Genomic DNA, 26,061 nt, shown 5'->3' with positions numbered 1-26,061 from the left:
CTTTGACAAAGGAGCCAAGAACATACAATGGGGAAAAGAAAGTCTCTTCAACAAATGGTGTTGGGAAAACTGGATAGCCACATGCAAAAAAATGAAAGTAGACCCTTACCTTACACCATGCACAAAAATTAACTCCAAATGGATTAAAGACTTGAATGTAAGACCTGAAACTATGAAACTTCTAGAAGAAAACATAGGCAGTTCGCTCTTCCACATCGGTCTTAGCAACATCTTTTCAAACACCACATCTGACCAGGCAAGAGAAACAATAGAAAAAATAAACAAATGGGACTACATCAAACTAAAAAGCTTCTGCACAGCAAAGGAAACCATCAACAAAACAAAAAGACAACCTAACAACTGGGAGAAGATATTTGCAAACCATACATCTGATAAGGGCTTAATCTCCATAATATATAAAGAACTCATGCATCTCAACACCAAAAAAACTACCAACCCAATTAAAAAATGGGCAAAAGACCTGAACAGACATTTCTCCAAAGAAGATATACAGATGGCCAACAGACACATGAAAAGATGTTCAAAATCACTATCAGGGAAATGCAAATCAAAACTACAATGAGATATCACCTCACGCCCGTCAGAATGGCTATAATTAACAAGACAGGAAACAATATGTGTTGGAGAGGATGTGGAGAAAAGGGAACTCTCATACACTGCTGGTGGGAGTGCAAACTGGTGCAGCCACTATGGAAAACAGTATGGAGATTCCTCAAAAAATCAAGGATAGAACTACCATATGATCCAGCTATTCCACTGCTGGGTATTTATCCAAAGAACTTGAAAACACCAATTTGCAAAGGTACATGCACCCCTGTGTTCATTGCAGCGTTATTCACAATAGCCAAGACTTGGAAGCAACCTAAGTGCCCATCAAGGGACGAATGGATAAAGAAGCTGTGGTATATATACACAATGGAATACTACTCAGCCATAAGAAACGATGAAATCCAGCCATTTGTGACAACATGGATGGACATTGAGGGTATAATGCAAAGTGAAATAAGTCAGAGGGAGAAGGTCAAATACAGTATGATTTCCTTCATTAAGTAGTAGATAATAACAACAATAAACAAACACATAGGGACAGAGAGTGGATTGGTGGTTACCAGAGGGGAAGGGGGGAGGGAGGAGGGTGAAAGGGATAATTCGGCACATGTGTGTGGTGATGGGTTGTAATTAGTATTTTGGTGGTGAACATGATGTAGTCCATGCAGAAATAGAAGTACAATGATGTACACCTGAAATTTTTACAATGTTATAAACCAATGTTACTGCAATAAACAAAAAATTAAAAAAAAAAAGAAACTTCCAGAGAGAGTTGGGAACACAAAGCCAAGGGGATTTGTGTCTTCCTTCCCACATGGGAAGATGGGAGCAGGCAGACCCCCTCACAGAGTGTCCCCAGCAACACAGGGCAGCTGCAGGAGAGAAGAAACAGGGGTGTGCTGAGTCTAGGCAGAGAAAGGAGCTGAGATAGTGGCCCCAAGGCCAGCACATAGCTGCATGAGGTGTCGAGGCAGAGGATGGACAGCCCAGAGCTGGGAGCCCAATGGACATGCAGGGGGCCTGGGAGCATCAGCGCCACACAGAGTGGGAGCCAAAATGCAGCTAAGCTAGTGAAGAGGGGCGTGAGGGAGGACTGGAATCCACCAGCCCTCAACTGTGCTGCCAACAGCCTGCGAGTTACGTCTGCTGCCCTTGGAGCAGATGCAGCAAGGACAAGGACGGAGGGGACACCCAAAGACCAGGCAAAATGAACTGCAGAAAAACCAGTCAGGGAGCCAGTAGGGAAGGACAACATGGGCCAAACCCTCTGCCCCCAGCACCATGGTGCTATGTGCACTTCCATCTTCACCTTGACTCTCCCCAGGAGAACAGATGGAGAAAGGGGAAGAGAGGGACCCTTGAGAAGGAGGAAGGAACTCTGAGAGATCGAGAATTTTCCCAGAGACCGAGTTAGTCCAGAAGAGACTTCTAAACCAGAAATGACTAGCTCTAACCAACCAGATTAAATACCACTTCTCCCCTGGCCCCAGCACTTCTGTCTACCCAGTGCCAAAGTGGCTTTGTGAACAATTTGAGCTCAGTTATGAACAAAAGCACGTCTCCACAGACTCCTATTTGTGGCTGTTTAATTTATACTTGTTACACTATCTTGGTGCTATAAGATGTACTATTTCCATTCTGCAGATGAGAAAATGGAAGCTCAGAGAGTGGAAGCAACTTGTCTACGGGCAAACAACTTGTCAGAGATGGAAGCTGACTGTGAACTGGAATCTTCTGAGCCTAAGTTCAGTCTGTTCCCTGTCCCACCCTCCTCCAACCCCCTCTGAGCACAGCTCTCCTGGGTGAAAATAGGGCAAGAAAAGAGATCTGGCTGTCTGCGTTACTTCCGCCCTGGCCCACATTCACAGGGCACCAACAGGGTGTGTCTACAGCTTTTTTCCAAGCGTAAGTTTCCTCCAGGCAGCAATGTCAACCAGTCAGCAGAACATATGAGGCCACATGGACACACAACTACCGAGTCACTAACTTGAATGACGTGACCTGACCTGGTTTAGAGAGAGAAGCAACAGGTCTGCCAACCCCCTCAAGTTTTCAAGCACATACCATTGGACTGATATATTTGTCCAACACCAAAACCTTCCTTCCTTTGTCCCTTCTTTTGGTTTCAGATTTGGACCTCACACCTCCTTTACGGCCATCCGTGTCCACCCTGGACAGTCACTCCACATCAGAGCCCTGATCCACCTCTTTGCATTGTAACGTTGCTTTAACATGGGGAGTAGTTTCTTGTTCTACTTTTAAAACTAAGTGGTTTTTTCCTAAGTGTCTACAAATCCTATTAGGTACCTGTAGTGAAAGCTACCCAAAGAACTAGGCATTGACTTTGGCCAGCAAATCTTACAGATGTCGGCTGGTGTTAAAATGACCTACTTTTCATTCTCTAGTAGTTTGGGGTCCAAATTTTTGTTGCAAATCAATTTCCTCCTAATGAAGTCTACTTATTTCTAAATGCTGTTTTAACTTGAACCTGGTAATGAGTTTTACTGTAAAATTTTACAGCTTTTCCTCCCAACACTTTTTACAATTCAAGTTAAACTCATTATCAAATGTCTGTATAGAATGGGAACAACTGATAAACATCACTGACTTTTGTGACTTTAATGAATTTGGAGTAATGACAATAATAATAGCTAATTTTTTTGAACACTTACAGTGTAGCAGGTACTGTGCTAGGTGGTTTACACGGAATTATCTCACTCAATCCTCACAATGACTCTAGGAAGTGGGTTTTATTATTACTTCTATTACTCTGAGGCACAGAGAGGCTAATTAACCTGCCCAAGGCCACACAGTAGTAGGTGATAGAACATAAACTAGAACCCATTCTCTCTAACTCCAAAGCCCATGTTCTTCACCACTCTACCATACTGCCACATAGAAATGGTGTCCAATATACCCCCAGATAATTTGGTCAGTCAGTAGAATAAGAGTTTGACACTAGTGATGTTGAATAATAAAACATGTGTTTACGTCTACAAGAATAAATTAAAAACCAATCACCCAGTTACTCACTCAATCCAACACATAAGCCTTCTACATCTGACTAGCAAAGTCACGGCTTGGCAACTGAGTCTCCTTGTGATGACCATCTCAGAGTATGTGACCAATGTGAACAGGCTCCCCTGGGTTCTCTGGGCAGTGCTGAGGCTGCCCACTGGTCAGGCAGGCACACCCTTAAGACCGACCTGTCTGTTTCTGGGTCTGCCTGCTGTGGTTGGCGCAGCAGGGACCTGGGATTTCAAGGAGAATGAACAGAAGGCGAGGGGATTTCTATGTAATCATCAAATGTGTTTACAACCAGTCCCCAGTTTTCACCACCTCTCCTTTAACCAATCCATTCACCCAGCCACACCTGAAAGCCACCCATATTTAACTTTTCACCACCTTGATGCAAGAATTTGTCAGTTTCTACCAGGCGGTTAACATTACCAGTCAACCATTTCCTGATTGATGTATGAGTGCCATCTAGGTGTGAGTGAAGGTAACTACAGGCCACAGTGGGCAAACGTGTCACCACACGGTCTTTCCCACATCTTTTTAGAAGTCCATGCAGAGAAAGCAGGAGGGATTGCATTAAAATCCTCATTACATGACTCTATACTGGGCAATATATCTATCAAATCATGCAAATATGGGTTCTGCTTTTGAAGACTTGGTTGTGTAAGAATGGAAAAAGAAGTTAATCTAATTTCTATTACCTCAAGATCATATGCACTGAAATCACTAAATGCCCCAGAATGTTAAGGGAGTTAGGATTGAGATAAAGACATGTTGTTTCCCGAACAGTCTCTGCCACTGAATTTCTGGTTAAACTTGAGCAAACGATACCTCTCGGGGCCTCAGTTCTCTCAACAGTGTCTTTTCAATATCCTCAATAAGGATGTTGAACAGTGTGAGATGAGCCATTCTTACAGGTCCATTTCTAGGATATAACACAATACTTCCACATGACAGCTTTGAATGGCTACTATTTTGTTTTAAGCTGGCAGAACAAATGAATAAATTATCTCGAGGCCCTTTGGAGGTACTAAGACAGGCGCTAAGTGCATGCACATTGCCCCCCCTCCCCTGTTTCCTAACTAACAGAACCCTGACAATGTTTGTGTTGGCAACGTCCCCATAAGACCAGACCCACATGTGGCTAATGGGATGTAACCAGAAGTCAACTAAGTGGAGATGCTGAGAAAGCTACTGTTGGAGGAAAAGTCATAGACCTGGTTGACAAGTACCCTTAGCCCTTCTTCCTGCCTTGGAACATGGACTCAGTGGAACAGAGAGCCAACCTGTGCTCATGAGAACATGCAGTCACATGCTAAGGAGAGGAGAACAAGACACCAGAAAGAGCCTGGGTCCTTGACAAATTGCAAGAGCGCCTTTATTAGCCTAGGGCTTCTTCCTCTGGAGTTATTGTTTCATGGGAAAAACAGACCTTCATTTGCTTAAACCACTATTGTTGGCTTTCTGTTACAAGCAGAAAGTCATGCCTAACTCACACAACAACTCAGGTTTTGTCATTCATTTTCCTATTCAATGAATACTAGAGTATGTGCGTAACTATGGGCCAGTAACTGTGCCAGATACTAAAAGGTTCCCACCTCGAGGCACTTGTGATTGGTGAGATGAGTTCTATGGCAGTGTAATTCATCAGAAAGCACCGGAGGGAAGGGCGGTGGTTACAGAAGTCTCCCCAAGGTGACTCCTTAGTTGTGTATTCAAGAATTAGCCTGGTAAATTACTAGGAATTAACCTGGTAAAGAAGGGGAAAGAGGGCTATAGCAGACACTGTTGTTTGCCAACCCAGTGGGCATTTTCTCTTCCTCCATGCTGACAGTGCCTTGGTTTTCATTCCAGTGTCCTTACTTCCCTCCCTCCCTCCCTCTCCCTTATGACTTTCTTAAATCCCTTTGCCAGTGATTGGTTTAGGAAGGGGCATGAGATTCAGTTTTGACTAATGAGACAGGAGGCAAATTCTGCTATGAGGGTGTCTAGAAAAGCTTTCTTCACTCTAAAAAAGAACACACAAGAAAGAATGGGCTCTTCTTTGTTTTGCTGGACCTCATGTCTGCCTGAGATGCTTAGACTCATGGAAGAGATCCTGAAAATGAGGGAAATAAGCCTGAGGAGACGAAGCAGAGTTCAGCAAAGTGGAAAGATGAAGGGAACCTTGTCCTCAACGGCACCACTGAATTGCTACATTAATCAACTCTAGAACCACCAGGCACCCGGGGTTGTGTTACGTGAGTTAATAAGTCCTCTTAGTGTTTAAGTCTTTTGGATTGGATTTTCTGTTACCTGTAGCAAAAAGGATCCAGCAACAGAGGCATTCTAGGCAGAGGCAGCAGCATATACTAAAGATCTGAGAGATCTGACAGAAGATGACCTGTTTTAAGAGCTAGAGGTATTAAAGACCAATGTCTAAGGTGAAAAGCAGGGTGGTGAAATGATACTGCAAAATTAAGCAGAGATCTAAAGACCATGGAGGAACTAATGGAAGTTTTCCAGCAGGGGAGTGATACATTTAGATTCAAATTTTGGAAGGTGACACTGGCAATTCTGTATAAGGAGGGGCAACACTAGAGACAGGAAGACCATTAAAATGGTTGCTTTACTTATCTATGCCAGCTATAATGAAGGCTTCAAGAAAGGAAGTAATAGTAAGAAGGAAGATGAAGACCAAAATACAGAAATCTACTAAGGAGGTAGTTTTGTTGGGACCTCATCACCACGAGATGTGGTGGCAGAAGGAAAGAACTGAGAGTGACATAAATATTTCTAGCCTAGGAAACTAGTGGGGTGTTGTTCATGGGGACACAGGAGAAAGTAACTGTGATAGTAGGGTTATCCTCTCTGGGGAAATTGGGGGGAATGCTAAGACTACATTCCATTTTAATGATCCTGAGGTTTGGGGTCCCTGTTGGACGTCCAGGTGGGGCTCCAGCACGCAGTTGCTAAAGGGAGTAAAGTATGGACTGGTCCGCGTGATCAAGCTCAGCAAAACTTCCCTACGCTTAACGCTTTGAGGTACAAGGGAAGCACAGTATCATAAGGGGCCCGGGCACTGGCGTGGATAACATTTGACATTTGAATCCTAAAACCTTGAAAAGAACTTTCTGAGGCTTTAACCAGGAAGCTAAATCATCACTTCTTCCTAGTCAGCCAAAACAAGGATCCCGACCCATCTTTTGACCTTTACACTTGGATATCCAGCTGCCTACTTGATATCACCATTGGAAAGACTGGGAGGATCATCTGAAAAATGGAGAACCTCCTGCTGATCAAGCTGATGGGGATCAGACCGTGAATTCTGGGGGTGCTGTTGTAAATGTGACACCCCTGTGCTATGTGGTTGTGCGGTCAGGGTATATCCAGGTAACACCTGGTGAAGAATGAGCAGACCGTACGATGCCAGTAGCTCCAGATGAACAGTGTTGCTTTCTATGGTAATCTCATGGCTGGCTGCATAACAGATTGATTTGTTCATCTGAGCAAATATCTTTTGAGTAAGTGCTATGTGCTGGCTCACTGTGCTAGTCAGTGGATGATCAAAGATGGGTAAAACAAGGTTGGTCACTGGTTCAAGGTGTTTCTGGGCGTCCATGGGGAGGCAGACATGTAAATCAGAAAGGGCAATAAGGAATTATGGGTGTCTTGAATGAAGTCTATTTGGGGCACAACAGGAAGAGGCATCCACCCTCCCCTGGGACCAAGAGTAACAGCGTTTCAGAGGAAATAACACCTAAGCTAAGTCTTGCTATTTGCCATTTGTACAGAGAAGAAGAAACATTCCAGGCAGAAGAAGGAGGGGCAAAGCCCAGAGGCATAAAACAGAAGCATGGCCTATTCAGAGAGCTGCACCCGGTTTGATGTGGTTGGAGTATAAGCTTTAAGGGTGGAGAGGTAGGCAGGGTTAGAGCATGGTGTGTACCGAATGCCATGCTAAGGAGTTTGGATTTTCTGTGGACAATGGGGATAGGTATAGTGGGCACAGAAGCAAGGAGTAATTTACTCTGATTTATATTTTAAAATCTCCCTGGCAGCAAAGTAAAAGCTTAACTGAAAAACAAAACAAAACAAAACAAAACAAAAATAGGCAAGAAGACTGGGTAGGAGACCTCTGCAATGGTGCAAAGAACAAATGACTTAAGACTTGAAATGAAGCAATGGCTTCAAGAGGGCAACGAAGGGGCAGACACAGGAGACTTCAAGGATGCAGAATGGACAGAACTTGCTCACCACCAGACGTGGGGAGGCAAGAATGAGGAAGACATCTAGCTGGTCTGGCTTGGGAGACAAGCAGAACAGAGGTGCCTCTTGCCAAAATCAAAAACATAAGAGGATGAGCAATGTGGGAGGGAAAAATAGAGTTCAGATTTGATCATGTTGAGCATTTCCAAGTGGAAATGCATAGTAGTGAACAGACATGAATCTGGAGTTCAGGAGAGAGGCCTGGTTACAGAGGACACATTGACTCTCTTGGTAAATTTCTGTCTTCTGACCAAGAATTAAACTGATAAATGACTAGACAAATTAGGAACGTCACTTGTGGCCACAGAAGAGATGGTATCAGTCTAGACACTTCAGACTGATTCAGTGCTTTAAACTCTCCGTTGAATTCTTTGGAATGACTGATTCCCAATATCTCAGACAGAAAGGGAGCTAGAGGTGATCTTGTCCAAACCTGCACTCAGTTTAAACCTCTCTTCTCCAGCACCAGTTCATCAGGTTGTCCACACTTTTCCCGCACACCTCTCTGTGCCTGTCTGCCAACCATCCCTCTCTCATCACACGCTTACTAGGCATTCACACTATTTTTAATAGGGTAGGTATTACCACATGAAATGGGCCACTCCATTGTTAGAAAGTTCTATTTCTTAGGAACTTTTTAAAAATGTTGACAAAAGGTCTATTATCTCAGCAAGTACCACTTCCGACTTGGATAATCATAGGAGAGACAGATTTTCAATTGAGAAAAAGCATCTCATCTTCAAGTAACCCATATAACAGAAGGCATGTGCAGTAGTTTTTACTTCTAGGATTTGCCTCAGGCTCTTTCTTCTAAAAAATAAAACAAAATAGAAGCATTCGAAGAGCATTTGCTATGCAGCTTTCGTTTTGAAATTACATTTGTCCACTGTGTTTTAATTCAATACAGAGCTTAATTAGTTGAAGCAATGCTTGCTGCAGAAGGGAATGGGATAGGATATAGCTTTGAACACCGCGCCTTTTATCCTTTTCAAAAGCACAGAATAGAGAATTTTTTGTAAGTGATCTTGGATACCGCAGTTCTGCAAATGCCCAGCAGGGGGCCCTGGAAGTGTCAATGCATAGTTTTCCCGGTTTCGGGTTTTTTTGCCTCTGAACTGAACAAGCATTTTAAAAGGACTGTTTCAGTGTTTCCTCTGCAAAATTTAACATTCTCCCTCCTCACCCCAAATTCCAAGATACCTTGTGGCTTCCAAGCAACATCAAGAGAAGTGTTTCCATAGAGAAAGAGAAGGATCTATTTTTCTCTTAATTACAGGTGGAACCCCAGTTGAGCAGAGCCAAGCCAAGAGACTTCCAGGCAGAGGACAGCTTCGTCCTTTGGACACAAACAGTATTTATGAGCAGTCAGAAAAGCCCAGGGAGGCCAGGCAAAGAGGGGGGAAATACACAACAGGTGTCAGAGCCCAGTCCAATCTCTCCCAAAAGAAATGCTGTGAATGCAAAAAGGAAAACAGGGCAAATCTTTCAGTCTTTTCTCATCTCCAGTTTTGTATTTTGAAGGATTACCAACCTAAAGAAAATACTGTGAGAATAGCTCAATAAACATCCACATACCCTTCATCAAGGGCTTTCATCAAGGAGAAATCACCCTTCGAATTCAGATTTGCCCCATTTATTGCCCCCATTACTCCACTTCCATTTATTTTAATTTTGGCCTATTTAGTCTATCACCAACTCTGAATTAAACAATAATTTATGCTCCTTTCCTTAGGAGCTGCTTTTAAGAAGGACATGTAATTTCAATACTAAACACTAGATGTCACTATTAACCAGTTCTACAAAACCGCCCTTGGTAAGGAATTGGAAAAAGTCTTCACCAAGAAGTATTCAAGTCACATTTACTTGATATTGTACTACATAATCGATAAAAGCTGGAAAGTAGCAATAAGACAGAGACCTCCATTTACAAAATACTGCATGTTCTCTAGCCTCACTCAGAGCGTCACCAACTAATTGCCTGGCAATTGCCAGGCAGAACTCAAGGGAGGTTTCAGAAGCGTTTAACTGTTTCTCCAAATTGTTTTTTTTTTCTGTTGTGCTAAGAGACGCAATCACCAACCACCCTGAGCCAGACTGAGCCCCACCACAAGAGCAGCGCCTGTGCAGATGAGCCGAGGGATGACCTAAAGTTGCCCTTTGCTTCATTTTAATACTAAAATCTCTGCCCCAGGAGGAGCCTAAGTCTTATTATCAAAACATGCGATGTACATGGAAGCATATTTTCCAGCTGTGCCTGCGCAAGTGAATACCCACCTTTCCCTTTTGAATATTCATTCCCCATCTGAAATAAAAGGCCTCTGCTCTGGGAAATAATTCCCCATGGGCTCCTTATTTGCTGCAAATAAACTTTACTTTGTGTGACAACTACTTCTGGTGAAGGCTCTGATTTCAGCTCACCAAGAAGCAGACTCACTTTGGTTTGGTAACAAGAGGGGCTCAAATCTATCCAAAAAAAAGGATATTTTTCCCCAAGTGAGAAATTATAGCAAGAACATATTCAAAGGATACAAAGATCTTTCATCCAGGAAAAACCCATCACAGCTCTCACAAGGGACACAAACATACTTTAAGGTTTTGTCAAGCACAGTTTTAAGAAAACAAGGCTAGTATTTGGAAACCAAATATTTGACTCCAAGATCTTCTTACATATATGATTATATTCAGTCCCTTTAAATGATGGGCATGCCATTACTGATCTTCCTTGCTTAGTCCTTTTGCGTGAGTTTGGAGGTAGAGCATAAAAGAATCTTTTCTCCCAGCACTCTCTCAAGATTTGGTTAGGAGACGAGGTCCATAATATCCTTAAATGCTACAATTACTAGCATTTTGCTGAGAATTGTGAAAATAAAACACGACAAAAATAAGTAGGGAAAAGAGTAAATTTCAAACCATCAGGAGATGAGTTGACAAACTTTAAGAAATTGATAGGATCCGTATAAAATAGAACTTGTGGAAGATATCGCCTAGTTACTGAATGACAGAAGATGGTACCTCAAGAGCTGTACTGCTCATAGGAGTTGCGATTCTTTTTTCCTGTCAAATCCAGTTTGTTCTAAAAGCAAATAGCTGCTAGAACTTTTATTCTGTATTTTTCAATAAATCTTCTAATTCCTTGTTTTTTTATTTTTTTGCTTTCCCCCAACCGTCCATGCATGAGATCTTGATCTGGCCTGGCCTACCGTGGTTTTGTTATCTAGAGTACTTTTCATGATTGTAACTTCTGCTATTCCAGTCCTAAAAGTCATGGAATATTCATTTTTCAATCAAGTAAAAATACATTGTAAATATGAAGTCTTGCTAAGGCCTCCTAAACTCAGATGGCTTTTCCAAATGATAAACAAAGAAAGGTTTCCATTCGAAGTCTGTGAGTGTGTTAGCTCCAAGCAGAGGGCAAGCTTCCTTTCATAACTTTACACCAATATGTTTTATTTCTCTTTCAAAATGTATGTTCTGGTATTTGTGTATGAATAGACATACAGACTAATGGAACAGAATAGAAAGCTCAAAATACACACATACATACAGTAACAAAATACACACATACATACAGTAACAAAATACACACATACATACAGTAACAAAATACACACATACATACAGTAACAAAGAGGGAGCTCCAAAACAGTGGGGGAAAGATTTATTCAATTATGGTAAAGTCACAACTGGGTAGCCATCTGAAAAAAAGTAAAATTGAATTCATACTTTACACAATACACCCAGGTAAATTCCAAACGGATTAATATAAAATGTAAAAACATAAAAGCATAGAGCCATAAATTACTGAAACAAGACATGGGAGAATTGTTTTTTAACTTCAAAGTGTAGAAGGTCTTTCTATGACAAAAAATATAGAATCGTAAAAGAGAAAATTGCTAAATTCACCACTTTAAAAATTTAAAACGTCTGCATGGCAAAAAATAAACACAACCCCATGAGCAAAGGCATAAGTCAAAAGGCTACCAGAAAAAAAAAAAAGCCTGCAATCTATATCATAAAAAAAATCTCTTTCATGTATGAAAAACTCCTACAAATTAAGAAAAAGATCAACAACTCAATAGAAAAACAGATCACAGAAAAGGAATGTAAATGTGGTACAGGGGTCAGGAGGCCACTGTGAGGGCTGGGACTACAGTAGGCAGGTGAGGTGCCTAAGGCACAAAATTTAAGGACACCCTGAATTTAAGGGACCTCACTCATGCTACTCCAGGCCATGAATGGTTCTTAAACATATGAAAAGATGCTCAACCTCACTCCAGTGCAAATGAAAACTACCCGAAGTACCATTTTTCACTTATCAGATTGGCAAAAATCCAAATGCTGGACAACACACCACCCTCAGACATTGCTGGTGGGAGTGTTGGTTGTTTCAACCACCCTGGAGAGCAATTTGACACCCACTAGGCATTAAAATCACAAAGACATATGGACTTTTGACTCATTTCTAAGACTTTATCCTACAGATACTTGCAAACATGTAAAATGACCCATGCACAAGCGAACTTATAGCAGCATTGCTGGTAATGACAAAAGACTGGATACAATGTAAATGTGCATCACAGTTAAATAAATTATGGCTAATTCAGCGCAGGACTACATCGAAGTCATATGCAACTGTCAAATGAAGGAGGACGTTCTTTAGATATTGCAATAGAAAGTCCTCCAAGGGATGTTAAGTTAAAAAAGCAAGGTCCAGAGCCATGTGTGTGACATGCTACCATATGTGTCGAAAAGAAGGGAAAAATAACATAACGTGAATGGGCTTGTAGGTTCATAAAAATATGTGCCTTAAAAAAGAAACTATCAAAGGGTGGTTATTTCCTACTGGCGAATGGGAAACTGAGAGGATCGGGGACAGGGGATCATACTTTTTGATGTCTGAGTCACATAAATATATTATCTATTAAAAATACGAAATAAAAAATGTAAGCGTTTTCATCTGGCACTTGTGTCCTCAAATATCTATTTCTACCTAGATGCACAACACCTCAGGGTATTTTCCTAAGACTTTTCCTATCCCACTAGCAGTGCTACCCACTACTCGGTTTGACCTGACTTGTGGCAGAAAGTTGAACGAGATGCCCAGACGTGGTGTTAGGATGATGGGCTTTCCCTTCACATCTTCACTCGGACCTTCAGGCACTACTGGAGTCACCGTCAGGCTAAGCAGCCCACATTTTTTCTCTTTTTAAAGTCTGATCCTATGTCAATATCACCAGTTAAGAACAGGAGCTGACTCAGCAAGAATGAACACAGGGATCAAAGAGAAAGGGGGTGACTGCTCCCCCTAGCCTTGTTAGTCTGAATAGAGACTGCCTGGGGTTTCCATAAGCAGCACAGTTTTCTGCATCCCTAAAATTTTATCACAGGCCTTGCAGAACAGGACCTGCAGAGTCGAGCTTGTATACAATGAGCGTTGCGTAACTGCAGCGTTTATACCTTAACAGATCGTACTCAGGCGGTGCTTATGGTCCGTGCTTGGTTTAGGAGCAGGGATGCGGGTGGATGGGACTATTTGTCTGGCCTGGGGGACTTCATTGAATCTTCCTCTCATTTCTCAGTTACAAGTGCCAGTCACCATCCCTGACAATTTAGATAGAGCACTTCTTTAAGTTCCCTTTGGGGGAATGTTCCCATTACTTCAGAAAGCTAGGGGCAAGGGCCCCTAAATTTCTCTTCTGGTACTCTGGGATAGGAGGGGCCACAGGAGGGGCAGGTGGGAAGCTCTGGACATCCTGCCCCAATCTTACCTGAGCAGCCCCTCTATTATCTGTTTTAGTACTGGAGATAATAGAGGGGTGACCCCAAAACCCATTCTCTACCCATTATATCACCCAGTTTCCAGGGCAGTCTTTCTGGGCCTAGAGAATGACTTAACGGAGGGCTTTCTGTTGCTAAAGCCAGCGTGTGTTCAGGAAGCTGTGTGGGCACACTGGCGAACTAAGAATGGCACCATCAGGTGGACACCAGATTAACCCAAGCGCAGAGAGCAGGGAGAAGGCATAAAATGATCATCTCCCTATCTACCACCTTCTGAGCACTGCATATGTCCTGGGTCCTGGGCTGGAGACTTGGTATATGCTTTCTCCAACCCCCAGGACCTGCATGGTCAGTAAGTGTTATCTTGACCCCTGCCCTCCTCAGAGACCTTCCCCTGACACTCCGTCTAATAGTTGCCTGTCCATCACTATTCACTATTTCAGTTCCCCAGTAACTTCAAAGTGCTCATCAAAATTTATCATTCTTTTGCTTGTTAACTGACTTTCTCTTTAGCACTTTCTCCATTAGATTTTAAGCTCAATGTGGGTAGGAACCATGTTCATCTTTTTCATTGTTTCATCTCCAATGCCTAGCCCAGTGTATCGCAGTGAGGAATTAAGATTATTTGTTGAATTAATTGATAATTACGTGTATTGCCAGGGCTGCTAATTAATAAATTAATCATTAATAAGTATGCATTATTTAAGAAATCTAAATAGAGTTTTTATGATAGGTAGTGGTCTCAATGTTTGAAAATGAGAAAAATCACAGGTAATGGAAAAGAAGTACATTTAATCAGGTAAATTTCATCAGGTTTACTTTAGGCTTCAGTTTAAGATTTCAAGAGTTTCTAACTTGTTCTTTTGTTCATTAATTTATACATTTATTTTAAAACATTTATTGAATAATCTTAATATAGTAAGCACTGAGGATACACATATGTATAACATTCATTCTCTCTCCTTTAGGAGCTCAGACACATGTCCAAATAACTCCAACATAATATGATAAGCATTTTAATAGTCACAAGCAGAAAGTACTTTTGAAACACAGTTTGCTTGGGGTGGGAATATGAGAGGGAGTCCACAAAGTATCACGTAAGCTCAGAATTCAAGCAAAGTAAAAGCTCTCCACCCTCTTTCAAGACTGAATCATGCACATGTCTGGAAGAGGGGAGAACACTTTACCCAATGCATGTATTCTCTTGGTTTCATTCAAGTAACAACAGAACTCCAAGCAAAGTCCACAAAATAAAGCCAGTAACCAAAAGGGAAAAAAAAGCAACTTAGGGCAAATGGGCAGAGAAATGAGCAGAGTCTACTTGTTTGGCTCAGGAAAGCACAATAGCGGTTTATAAAGGAAGAGAAAGGAAATTTGGCGCCTGAACACACACGAGCGCACACAGATGCACACACCCATTATGTCATCCTTCTCAGGCGGGGCAACACACTGGTCCAGAGCTTATCTCTGAACATTTGGAAACAGTTACCTTGCTGTAATTTATTGAATAATATGAAACTGTCTGCCGATGTGGTCTGATAGAAACTGAGCAGTGTCCCAGCTGGGGGAGGAGGTGTGAGAGCCCCCGCCGCGTGTGGGCAGATGGTGGGCCGCTGGACACGCTCTGCACAGAAGGCGATGACCCACTAGGGATGAGAGGGGGAAGGCTGGTGGGCAGAAGGGGGTTCTTTCCCCTCAGACGGCACCATGAGAGCATGCACCCTCACACTTGCTTAGGTTCTTCTATCATATGCTCTGAAGGGACTCAAGAAATTCAGAGTGAGTAAAATTGAAAAAAAAGATGAGGAGACAGGAGCTTGGAGAGGTGCCAAGAATTCTCCCAGACCTTCAAGGCCTTGGGTTCTGGGGATTTGGCCAAGGGGGCTTTGTGTCCTCCTTTTATCTGCACTCAACTGCCCATCCCAGCCAACAATGAGAAAACTCTGTGCTGGATTCAAGACTAACTTCATTTGCTGAAATCCAACAAATTGAGTCATCAAGTACCTTAATTCATTTATACAAGTTTTTAAGCACCTATTCAAATGGTAGGCATTTTGTTAAAGCAAAGTGCCTGGAATTACTCCCAGTGTGGCTGGGTGGTGGGTGGGGGGGACAGGAACATAGTTATAAGAAGCAGGAACAGAAGAATAGAACAGTACTCAAGGGGTCAGTCAGTGGCTTTTAAGCAGAGTCCACTGGGTGGATCAAGAGTGGACACAGAACAGCACTCCAGGCTGATAGGACAGCGTGTACATTCTCATGGAGGGACAACCCTACAGGCCTGCTGGGTCAGGGAGGAACATGTCCCAGCCTGGCCAGCACTGGGGGCCCAGGGAGGCCTGGCAGAAGACAGATGATGAATGCAATGGGGATCCATAGAATTTATTCCATAGGCAATGGGGATCCACAGACCGACTTTAAGCAAAACAGAGGTGTGTCCTGATGTGTGTTTTGAAAAGACACTCTGTTTTGGAAAGAATCAGTGAGAAAAATAAACTCAGAATAGGGGAGAGACCCAAAGCACATGGGTTTCTTCCATCACATATAATCTATTCTTTCTGTTCCGGTTAATAGTACATCCTAAATAGCCAATATTAATGGTCAACTCCTATGTAGCATTTAGTTTGTCCAACTCATTTCGTCTTCACAATAGTTCCCTGTGAAACGGGGACTCATAATTCCTACTGATCAAGTTATTGTGAAGATAAATGAATCAATGCAATAATTTGGTATGTAAATAAAGCACATAACACAGCATCCGGCATGCGGTAAATTTTCAGAAATGGTTTCTTACTAGCTTGCATCAGCTCCAACCCCTTCCTACTTCGAGGTTTTGCATCAGCCTATTCATTGCAACGTACTTCCTCAAGGATTGCTCCTTCACCACCAAAGACTTTTGTTAAGGGGAGGAAGGTGGGTGTTGGGGTGGTTCTGACTCTCTCAGGATCAGTCAGGTCTGGAAGCCTGAGGTTTCTGAAAGGCTGGTCTCCAGGGAGCGAAGGTTGTTCTTTTCATCATCTTTACTCAAGTGACCCTGCCTCCTATACCTTTGAAGGCAAAGTTTCATCTATTTTTATTAAGTTGTGATCAAAAATAATATATACACATCAAGCTATGAAAATTCGGAAATTTTAGTTAGAGTTTAAAGCTGAGATCAAGTGAAAAAAATCACAGCACAGGTAACCTTGTGCTTAACGATAGAAATTATTACTGTGCTCTCTGTTAATTAGTCATAAATGCTATTTCATTCCCATAAATGACAATAATGACTGGATAGAGCTGGAAGTGTCTCTGAATTCTGGCCAGACATTTCTATTTGATGTCTAGAGGGAAAGGGTTGGGACGAGGAAGGAAGAGTCTCTGTGGGCTTCAGCTACATTCTCTTGCTTTAGGAAAACACAGGCCCAGAGCTCTTTCCCTTCAAAGCCTATCTACATGCAGTCCTCAGCCTGAAGCCAACATTTGGGACCCTTCAGTCCCTGTAAAGAAAGGAATTGTCTAGCTAGCCTTGATCTCCTAGTAGTTAAAGTTCGGCGCTCTTACCACTTTGGCCGCCCAGGTTCACTTGCCTGTCCTGGAACCACACCACCTGTCTGTCAGTTGCCATGCTGTGGCGGTGGCTCACATAGAAGAACTAGAACAACTTACAACTAGCATATGCAACTATATCCTGGGACTTTGGGGAGCAAAAAAAAAAGAGGGAGAAAGACTGACAACAGATGGCTCAGGGTGCATCTTTCCCTGCAAAAAAAAAAAAAAAAAAAAGAAGAAAGAAAAGAATCATCACCCAGCACAGAGGGGCTGGAGAAGGAGCCCCATTTTCTCCAGCCCCCAGCCCAAGGCCGTCTGCATTCTTCCTGCCCTTCTTCCAATCTTGGATCTAAAACAGAGAGCAGCTCCAGCAACAGGGTAAACACAGGCTGGCCAGGGAGTGCTCTGCCAGGTGCTGGAACAGAGCCTTCCAGCGTGCACTGGGAGGGCCTTGGGCCTTTCTTATGTTTGGTGTGGGGAGGATGATCTCTCCATTAGCTACTCTTTTGTGGGTTCAGCTCGTCTACTTATTTAACGCTTGTCACCTTTCATTAATTTTTGTTGCAGGCCTGGGTTTGCTTTCAACTTTATGTGGCAGTAGAAGCTTTCTGGCACTATTTCAGATGCAGATACACATCTTAGCAAGAACTGTCTGCGAGCGACAGCTCTCTCAGCCACAAGTCAGGGAGGTAGAGATATTAATTTGAATTCTGGGCCTCCAATCAAATATTTAGAAAAGGACACTTTACCCTTTTGAAGTTGCAGAGTAAACAGAACTTCAGCCTGGGAAGCAAATGTACTTCTGATTATTTAAAGTGAAGTTCTAAAGAGGACAGGGATAGTCAGTGGTTCCAACAACTTCAATGAGCGAATTTCAGGCAAATGCACAGCGAACAAATACGAAGTAATATCAAAGTGGTCCTTGTAACATCAAATTCCTATTAATCTACTCACATCCTGGGGAATGTTTGCCTCAGTCTTTTGGCAATTAAGACTGTGTTGCCCTACAGTCTGAATGGTTTCCATCAATTAGTAAGAATCTATACCCATGTCCTCATAAGTGTTTGTTTTTCCTTCATATCATCAGCTCAGAGACACTTAATGCAGCCCTAAGAAAACATGCTCCTCGAGTGGAAAGAGACCTCATTTCATCTTCCTCCCAAGTCACTGCACCACTCCATATTTACATTTCTGATTCTTTGTTAACTAGATTAGAATCAAAGTGTCCTTTAAAACTTTGCTGATCCGAGTATGATCCAGGGACCAGGAGTATCTGCATCACATGGGAGCTTCTGAGAAAAGCAGACTCTCAGGCTCTTCCCCAGAGCTACCAAATTAGACTCTGCACTCCGCCAGTGATTCACACTACAGAGTGAGAAGGTGCCTCAAAAGGTGATGAGAATCGCATAAATCTGTAATCTACCAAACAACAACAACAAAAAGAGCAAATGCTTTTGCAAAGAAAACTCAAATACAACAGAACATAGGTGGGCACAAACAATTAGAGTACTAATAAATGCCAACATGTTTACTTACTAAGTGCCAGACCTGTTATAAGGGCCCTACGTGTATTAGCTCATGACTCTTCACTACGACACAGGAGGTAGGTACTATCCTCCTCATGTTGTAGATGATGTACAGAGGCACAGAGAACTTACATAATTTGTGCAAGATCACACAATCAGTGGAAGAGGCAGGATTTGAACCCAGGAAGTCTGGCTTCAGAGGGCATGTTTTTAACCATCACACCACACCACCTCCCAGGTGTGCACCTATATTCGGGAAATAAAACAGCTGATTGAAGACCTGAAAGAAAAGGCTAGGTTGCCGTAAGGTCCATCATTTCAGGCTCAGTAACATTTAGAAGCAGAGACCATTTGAGCAGGACACCACAAAACTCTAACAGAACTCCCTTGGGTACTATCTGAGGATGGTGAGGTTCAGAGAGGATGAGTGAAACCCCGCGGTTTTTCCAAAGGACTGGAAAATTGGAGGCCAGAGAGGTCTCAGCCTCCAGCATACTTCCCATCATGCTCCCTGCCTCTTCTATACCATGTCCTAATTCTTCGGGGGTTTTGCCTTTCCAAAGACATCTCACACGTATCAGATATCAAATGACTGCTTTTTCCTTTCTTAACTTTGATTCAAAATCTGACAATATCCCTGCTGCCTTGATAAGTTATTTTGTATTCTTTTTGAAACCTCCTCATTAAAAAAAGGCTGGAGGAGGAAGGTTGTGCTCATAAATCACACTTGAATCGCTCTCACACGAAACATCGTGGCAATTTATATTTGAAGTGTAACAGATTTCAGACGCGATAGCCAAAGAGCTCTCCCTTTGATGAAAATCAGTCCTGCCAGCTATTGAGTGTTAATTAAGACAGAATCTTAGTCTGGGCTCCAAAGAGTCATTTACCTGCTAGAGTCTTAGGTCCACTATTACATTTATAGATGAAAGGAGGCTGGTGATGGAATTTGTGCCATCTCCTCTAAGACGCCTATTTTTAACCAAATGGTGCTTTCTGTTGAAGGTTAGCATCCCACAAGGATTCTCTTAAGCCCAGAATGTTTGCAGAATGCAGGGCGGGGAGTTCCTGGAACAGACTTCAGAAGCCCAAGGAGGCTGCAAACTCTGCCTGTTTAAAGTACAACTTCTGCTATAAAAGGCACCAGACAACTTTCATTTGGAAGCCTGCCCCATCTGGTGGGAGGCGAGATAAAATACGCCATGCCCTTAAAATGCCACCCTCACGACGCCAACCGTTTCTTGACTGAGCCAGCAGTGCCCTTTTCATAACCTCCACTTTAGAGGTAAGGAAGGAGCTTCAGATCCAATGAGGAAAGATCACTGTGTCCCTTTTGACGCACGTGGTGTAAACACAAATCACTTAATAACTGACATGCCAGAGGGAGACATGGTGACTTCCAAACATCAAAAACACAGAATGCACAAAGCTGCTCTGTCTCAGCCCACTTCTCCCAGAGCTCACGGTTCAAGGGGGACCACGTGCTAGGGGGTGGTAGCAGGCCACAGCCTGCAAGCAGTGGAGTCACAGTCACACAGCGAACACCCCGAGAATCCCCTCCAGATACCCCCAGTCCAGGGGCACTTACCTTGCACTGCCCAGACACACAGATGGCCGTGCCGTTCTGGTCGCAGGGGGTACCATCAATGACCTTCTCAGCTTGCCGTACGTAGAAGCGGTAGCCCATTGCCTGGCAGTTCAGCTCACACTTCCGATTGCCCTTCACTACCAAAAAAAAAAAAAAAAAAAAATCAATCTGCATCTTTTTTCTTCCTGTATTTTTTATTGAAATAAAATTCACATAACATAAAATTAAGCATTTTAGGCAAAGTGTACAATTCAGTGGTTTTTTGTATATTCACAATGTTGTACAACCATTACCACTAACTAATTCCAGAACATTTCTATCACCCCAAGAAAGAAACCCTGGGCCTGTTAGCTGTCACTACCAATTCCTTCCTCCCTCCAGACCTTGACAACCACCAATCTATTTTCTGTCTCTACGGATTCGCCTAGACGTTTCATAATCACACACTTTTAAAAACTGCATGAAAGTTATTCAATCCGTCCATATTTGATGATAGAGGGGAGGGACTGTATCCTGATCTCCTGGCACAGAGTGGAGATTTGATGCTGAGTGAATGTTATGAAGGAATTCTTAAAGAACCTCACAATGCAAATAATAGATTCTACTCTTAGACATCCTACGCTTTGCCATAGTCACAATTATATTTTATATATCAGCAATCACAGTGAGCACACAACTTTAATGTTCTGCTTTTTCTTTTACTTAAAATATACACAGTTATATCATCTTTATGCCCTTTTAAATGGCTGCCGTTTCCTGTAATAATTCCTCCACTATGAGATATTTAAGTGGTTTCCCCACCACCTTAGGTCGAAGTCCACAGTCCTAAGCAACGGATAAAACATCTTTGAGGGCTCAACCTCACCTACCTTTATAGTCTCATTTCCTACTGTTCTTCCTTAAACCCGCATTCCGTACCCAGTTAAGCACTTCCTCTGTTCAGCCATGGCATAGGTGGTCCTTTTGCCTTTCCCTCCCCTGGCTACCACCCATTTCTACTTTTGTTTTAGTTTGCAGGTCACCTCCTCTGGGAAGCCCTCCATGGATCTTGATCTTGTCCATATATCCACCCATCACAGGCCAATCTGGCCTCTTCCACTAGAGGGTTCACCAAGCTTCTTTGAGGCATGGTCTTGAGGGACCACAGGAATGTGTCTGTCTGATTCACTTGCGTATCCCCAGCACCTAGTACAGAGCTGAGCACACAGCAAATGCTCAACAAATTCCTGAGGAATAAAAGGAGGGATGGATAAATGAATATTGGTCTTTTTTTTTTTTTCTTTTTTTGCCTTTCTCTCCCCTCCCCCCACTAAATGTATTCCCCTACCTCAGAGTTTTTCTCTATATTTCTATCATTTCACACAGAGCCTGGCATACAGTCGGTGCTCAATAAATGCTAAATTAATTACTGCTACAACTAATATCTTCAGAGCAATTTAGTTGCCTCCAAAATAAGAATGAGAAAAATTTTCAGGCAAGATATATTTACATATCCAAAAGAGACAGACAAGTACACATTTTTTTTTTAACTGCTTTTGGAGACAAGACTAATGCTATGCTCAGCCATAGACAGCATGTTCCAGGGCTGTGCCTTTGTCTGAAAATCTGATTACTGGATTGGATAATACTGACTTTTTCCTACACAACACAATACATCATATTTTCCCTAGTGTGGCTGCCTGACTGTCATATCAATGAACTTCCTTCTACTCCAAAGCCATTGAAAACCGCTAACAGGAAATAACAAGGGGCCTCTGGGACCACATGGTTTAGGGAAGATTGAATCTTCTGTGTGCTCTGAGCTCTATCTTAGAAGTCAAGAGACTTGGTTTCCTACTCTGGCTTCCCAAAAGATATAAGAGGTGATCTTGGAAAAATCACAGAATACCGAAGATAGAAGCACCTTTGGCAGTTATCTAAAACCAAACCATCATTTTATAGATTAAAGGCAACAACAACGACACCACAACAGTCCTAAGAAAGGAAGTGACAAGTTAGAGGTAAACCTAGTCTCCTACAACTTGCTTTCTCCTGTCATCTATCCATCCAGAATCTGTTTCCTCTCTTCCCAGCTCCTCCCTTTCCGAAGTGATAGCAGGAACTAGCCAGGTGTATTGCATTTTAAGTAATAAAGTGTCCCCAAGGCAGCCTCACACGGGGCAAGGGCTCGGAGTTCTCACTTCTCTTGTCTCCCTCCCGACTCCCGCCCTCCTTTGGGATACTGTCTTTGGCAGCCACAATTTTATTTCTCTTGCAACCATACTACAGAACATTCTGAGAACCAAAAACATGGCTAAACATGAGACAATTATGGCAGAATCTCCAAATGGCTGCATGAAAATAGCCCAGAGGAATGGCCTTAAGTCTGGGCTCCTCCTTCCTGTGACCCAAACCAGCCACTAGGTCTGACTCTCTCCCTATGTGGCTTAGACAGTATCCCTGCCTTCTCATACTTGCAACAAGGAACAAGGGGGATCCTAGAAGAATCCTAGGAGATATCTGAAACCTGCGGACAAGTGACTACCTAACAAAACTGCCTAGAATCCTGCTGTCTTAGCAATACTCAACCTGGTGCGTCTCATAAAATTACTAAGGACTGATTTCTCTAGACCCTGCATATACTCCCCAACCATTTTACAAATACATTTGCAGGGCTTCAGTTTAAGGTTTTTCATGCACAGTCACTTTGTTTCCCCGTTTTTTTCCTTGAATAGAATTACAATTCTGATGCCAAGAGCCTCTTTTCTAAGTAAATTTTGTCATGATTTTATCAGTGCAGAGAGAGAAGGAAAACAGAAGAGGGGCCACGAGCTGGGAGCAATGAGATAAGAGCAAGTGGGCACATCCTTCTCCTCCCTGCTTATCTCCCTCTTATTTCTCTCCCTCTCTGTTCTCATCTGCTTCCTAAATGTCCTCCCCACCTCCAAAGGGAACACCTTTACATTCCACACACCGAGGTAGTGATTCTCACTGTGGTCCTGGGACCAGAAGCATCAGCATCACCTGGGAAATTGTTGAAAATGCAAATTCTTGGGTCTCACCTCTGACTCCTAAGTCAGAAACGCTGGGGATGGAGCTCAGGAATCTGCATTTTAACAATCACTTCCAGGTGATTCTGGTGCATGCTCAAGTTTGAGAACCATTACTCCAAGGAAAATCAAGTAATGAACAGACTTGGAAGCAGCTGCCTATTCTCATTTTGAATCAAAGATGTTCAAATTCCATGCCTAAATTTAAAAGATAATATAAGCACTATCTTTAGTTAAATTTAGGATATTGCCGGGAATCTGGATCCCTGATAGTAAATAAGCCTTCTGATCATTAAAAAAAAAAAAATGCTGGTGTGGAGAAAATTCAGGTCACTTACAATAAAGCAGCTAACAGCTAAAGGGTTGACCCTCAAATACACATTAAATATTTATATCATTCATTGAACTGTGTTCCCTCGGAAAACCCATTGATATAAGAGTTAAGACCTTTTTTTAAGTGATAAAGGACAAAGAAGATAGAAAAGGAGTTAACTGTTACAAAATTTTGGAAGCTGGGATACAGAAGGACCCATGGAAATGACTGAGCAGACCCAAGAAAACTGATCCTAAGCAGGAACTGAAGCAACGAAGCTACACCTAGTATTGTAGTATCTCCAAAAGGTAACTTTGGAAATAGGGGAGAAAGCAGACCTAAAAATAGAAAAAGTATCTCTAAGGGTGTTTAAGAAGTAGAGGTTCTGCTTTCCAGAAGGGTTAGCTAAAAGCCTTTGAAAATCAACTCTTTCGTAAAAGCAATGAAAACACTGGCAAAAGACAGCTGGAGTGGCTATACTAATATCAGACAAAATAGACTTTAAGACAAAAATTGTTACTAGAGACAAATAAGAGCACTTTATAATGATAAAGGGGGTCAATCCATCAGGAAGACAACATGGAGCCCCAAAATACATGAAGTAAAAATTGACAGAATTGAAAGGAGAAATAGACAATTGAACAAGAATAGTTTGAAACATTGATATCCACTTTCAATAATGGATAGAACAACTAGACAAAAGATCGACAAGGAAATAGAAGACTTGAACAACACTATAAGCCAACTAGACCTAATAGATATCTATAGAAAGTTCCACCCAACAACAGCAGAATACACATTCTTCTCAAGTTCACACGAAACATTCTCCAGGAGGGAACAAATGTTAAGTCATAAAACAAGCCTTAAAAAATTTAAAAGGATTGAAACCATAAAAAGTATGCTCACTGACCACAATGGAACGAAATTAGGAATCAATAGCACTAAGAAATTTGGGAATTTTAAAAGTATGTGGAAATTAAACAATAAAATTCTAAATAACTGATTACGGAAAAAAATAAGGAAAACTAGAAAATACTTTGAGATTAATAAAAATAACAACACAATATACCAAAACTTATGGGATACAGTTATAGCAGTGCTTAGAGGGAAATTTACAGCTGTAAACACTTATGTTAAAAAAGAAGATCTCAAATCAATAACCTAATTTCCCACCTTAAGTACTGAAGAAAGAAGACCAAATTAAACCCAAAGCCAACAGAAAGAAGGAACCTGGACTGTAAATAAATTAAATAGAGAAAGGAGAGATGATAGAGAAAACCAATGAAACCAAAAAGTAGTTTTTTGAAAAGATCAACAAAATTGACAAACTTTAGATAGACTGACCAAGAATAAAAGAGAGAAGACTCAAAATACTAATATCAGGAATAAAGAGAGAATATTACTACTGATTTTACAGAAATAAAAAAGATTTCTAGCCAGGGCAATTAGACAAGAAAAAGAAAAGACATCCAGATTGAAAAGGAAAAAGTAAAACTATCTGTAGTTACAGATGACATGATCTTGTATTTAGATAATAAAAAAAATGTGCCAAAAAACTATTTGAACTAATAAACAAGTTCGTCAAGGTTGTAGGATACCAGATCAGTATGTAAAATTCAACTATATTTCTATACCCTATCAATGAACAATCTGAAAATGAAACTAAGAAAACAATTCCATTTACAATAGGATCAAAAAAGAATGAATTACTTAGGAATAAATTTAACAAAAGAAGTATAAGACATACACCAAAAACTATAAAACATTGTTGAAAGAAATTAACAAAGATCTAAATAAATGGAAAGACATCCCACGTTCATGGATTGAAAAATTTAACATTGTTAGGATGGCAATACTCCCCAAACAGAGTCAATGCAATCCCAATCAAAATATCAGCTGTCTTTTTTGCAGAAATTGACAAGCTGATTCTAAAATTTATATGGAAATGCAAAGAACCAAGAATAACCAAAACAACCTTGAAAAAGAAAAACAAAGTTGGAGGACTCATACTTCCTGATTTTGAACCTTAAAGCAGAGTAATGAAGACAATGTGATATTATCATAAGGCTAGACATAGAGATCAAAGGAATAGAACTGAGAATCCAGAAAACAACACTTACATTTATGGTTAACTGATTTTTGACAAGACTGCCCCAAGACAATACAATGGAGAAAGAATAGTCTTTGCAACAAATGGTCTTGGGACAACTTTGCATATCTACATGCAAAAGAATGAAGCTAGACCCCTACCTCACACCATATATAAAAATTAACTCAAAAGGGACCATCAACCTAAATGTAAGAGCTAAAACTATAAAATTCTTAGAAGAAAACTGGCATAAATCTTCATGATCTTGGATTCATTGATGGTTTCTTAGACGATATGATATCAAAAGCACAGATGACAAAAGAAAAAATAGATAAATTGCACTTCATCATAGAACTCCATTGAGAAAATGA

The 26,061-nt window shown here is 41.6% G+C and overlaps 1 protein-coding gene across 1 annotated transcript in view; it reads right to left on the bottom strand.

Moving 5' to 3' along the window:
• Positions 1-26,061, bottom strand: part of THSD4 (thrombospondin type 1 domain containing 4) — a 561,131-nt gene that overhangs the window by 285,370 nt on the left and 249,700 nt on the right. Inside the window, exon 7 of the mRNA XM_058541977.1 lies at positions 20,260-20,396. Coding sequence (XP_058397960.1) covers positions 20,260-20,396 — 137 coding nt within the window. The remainder of the gene's footprint in view (positions 1-20,259; positions 20,397-26,061) is intronic.

This window comes from Diceros bicornis, chromosome 5 (genome assembly GCF_020826845.1).
Source record: "Diceros bicornis minor isolate mBicDic1 chromosome 5, mDicBic1.mat.cur, whole genome shotgun sequence".
Taxonomy (NCBI): Eukaryota; Metazoa; Chordata; class Mammalia; order Perissodactyla; family Rhinocerotidae; genus Diceros; species Diceros bicornis.
This window is presented reverse-complemented; position numbering and strand designations above follow the sequence as displayed.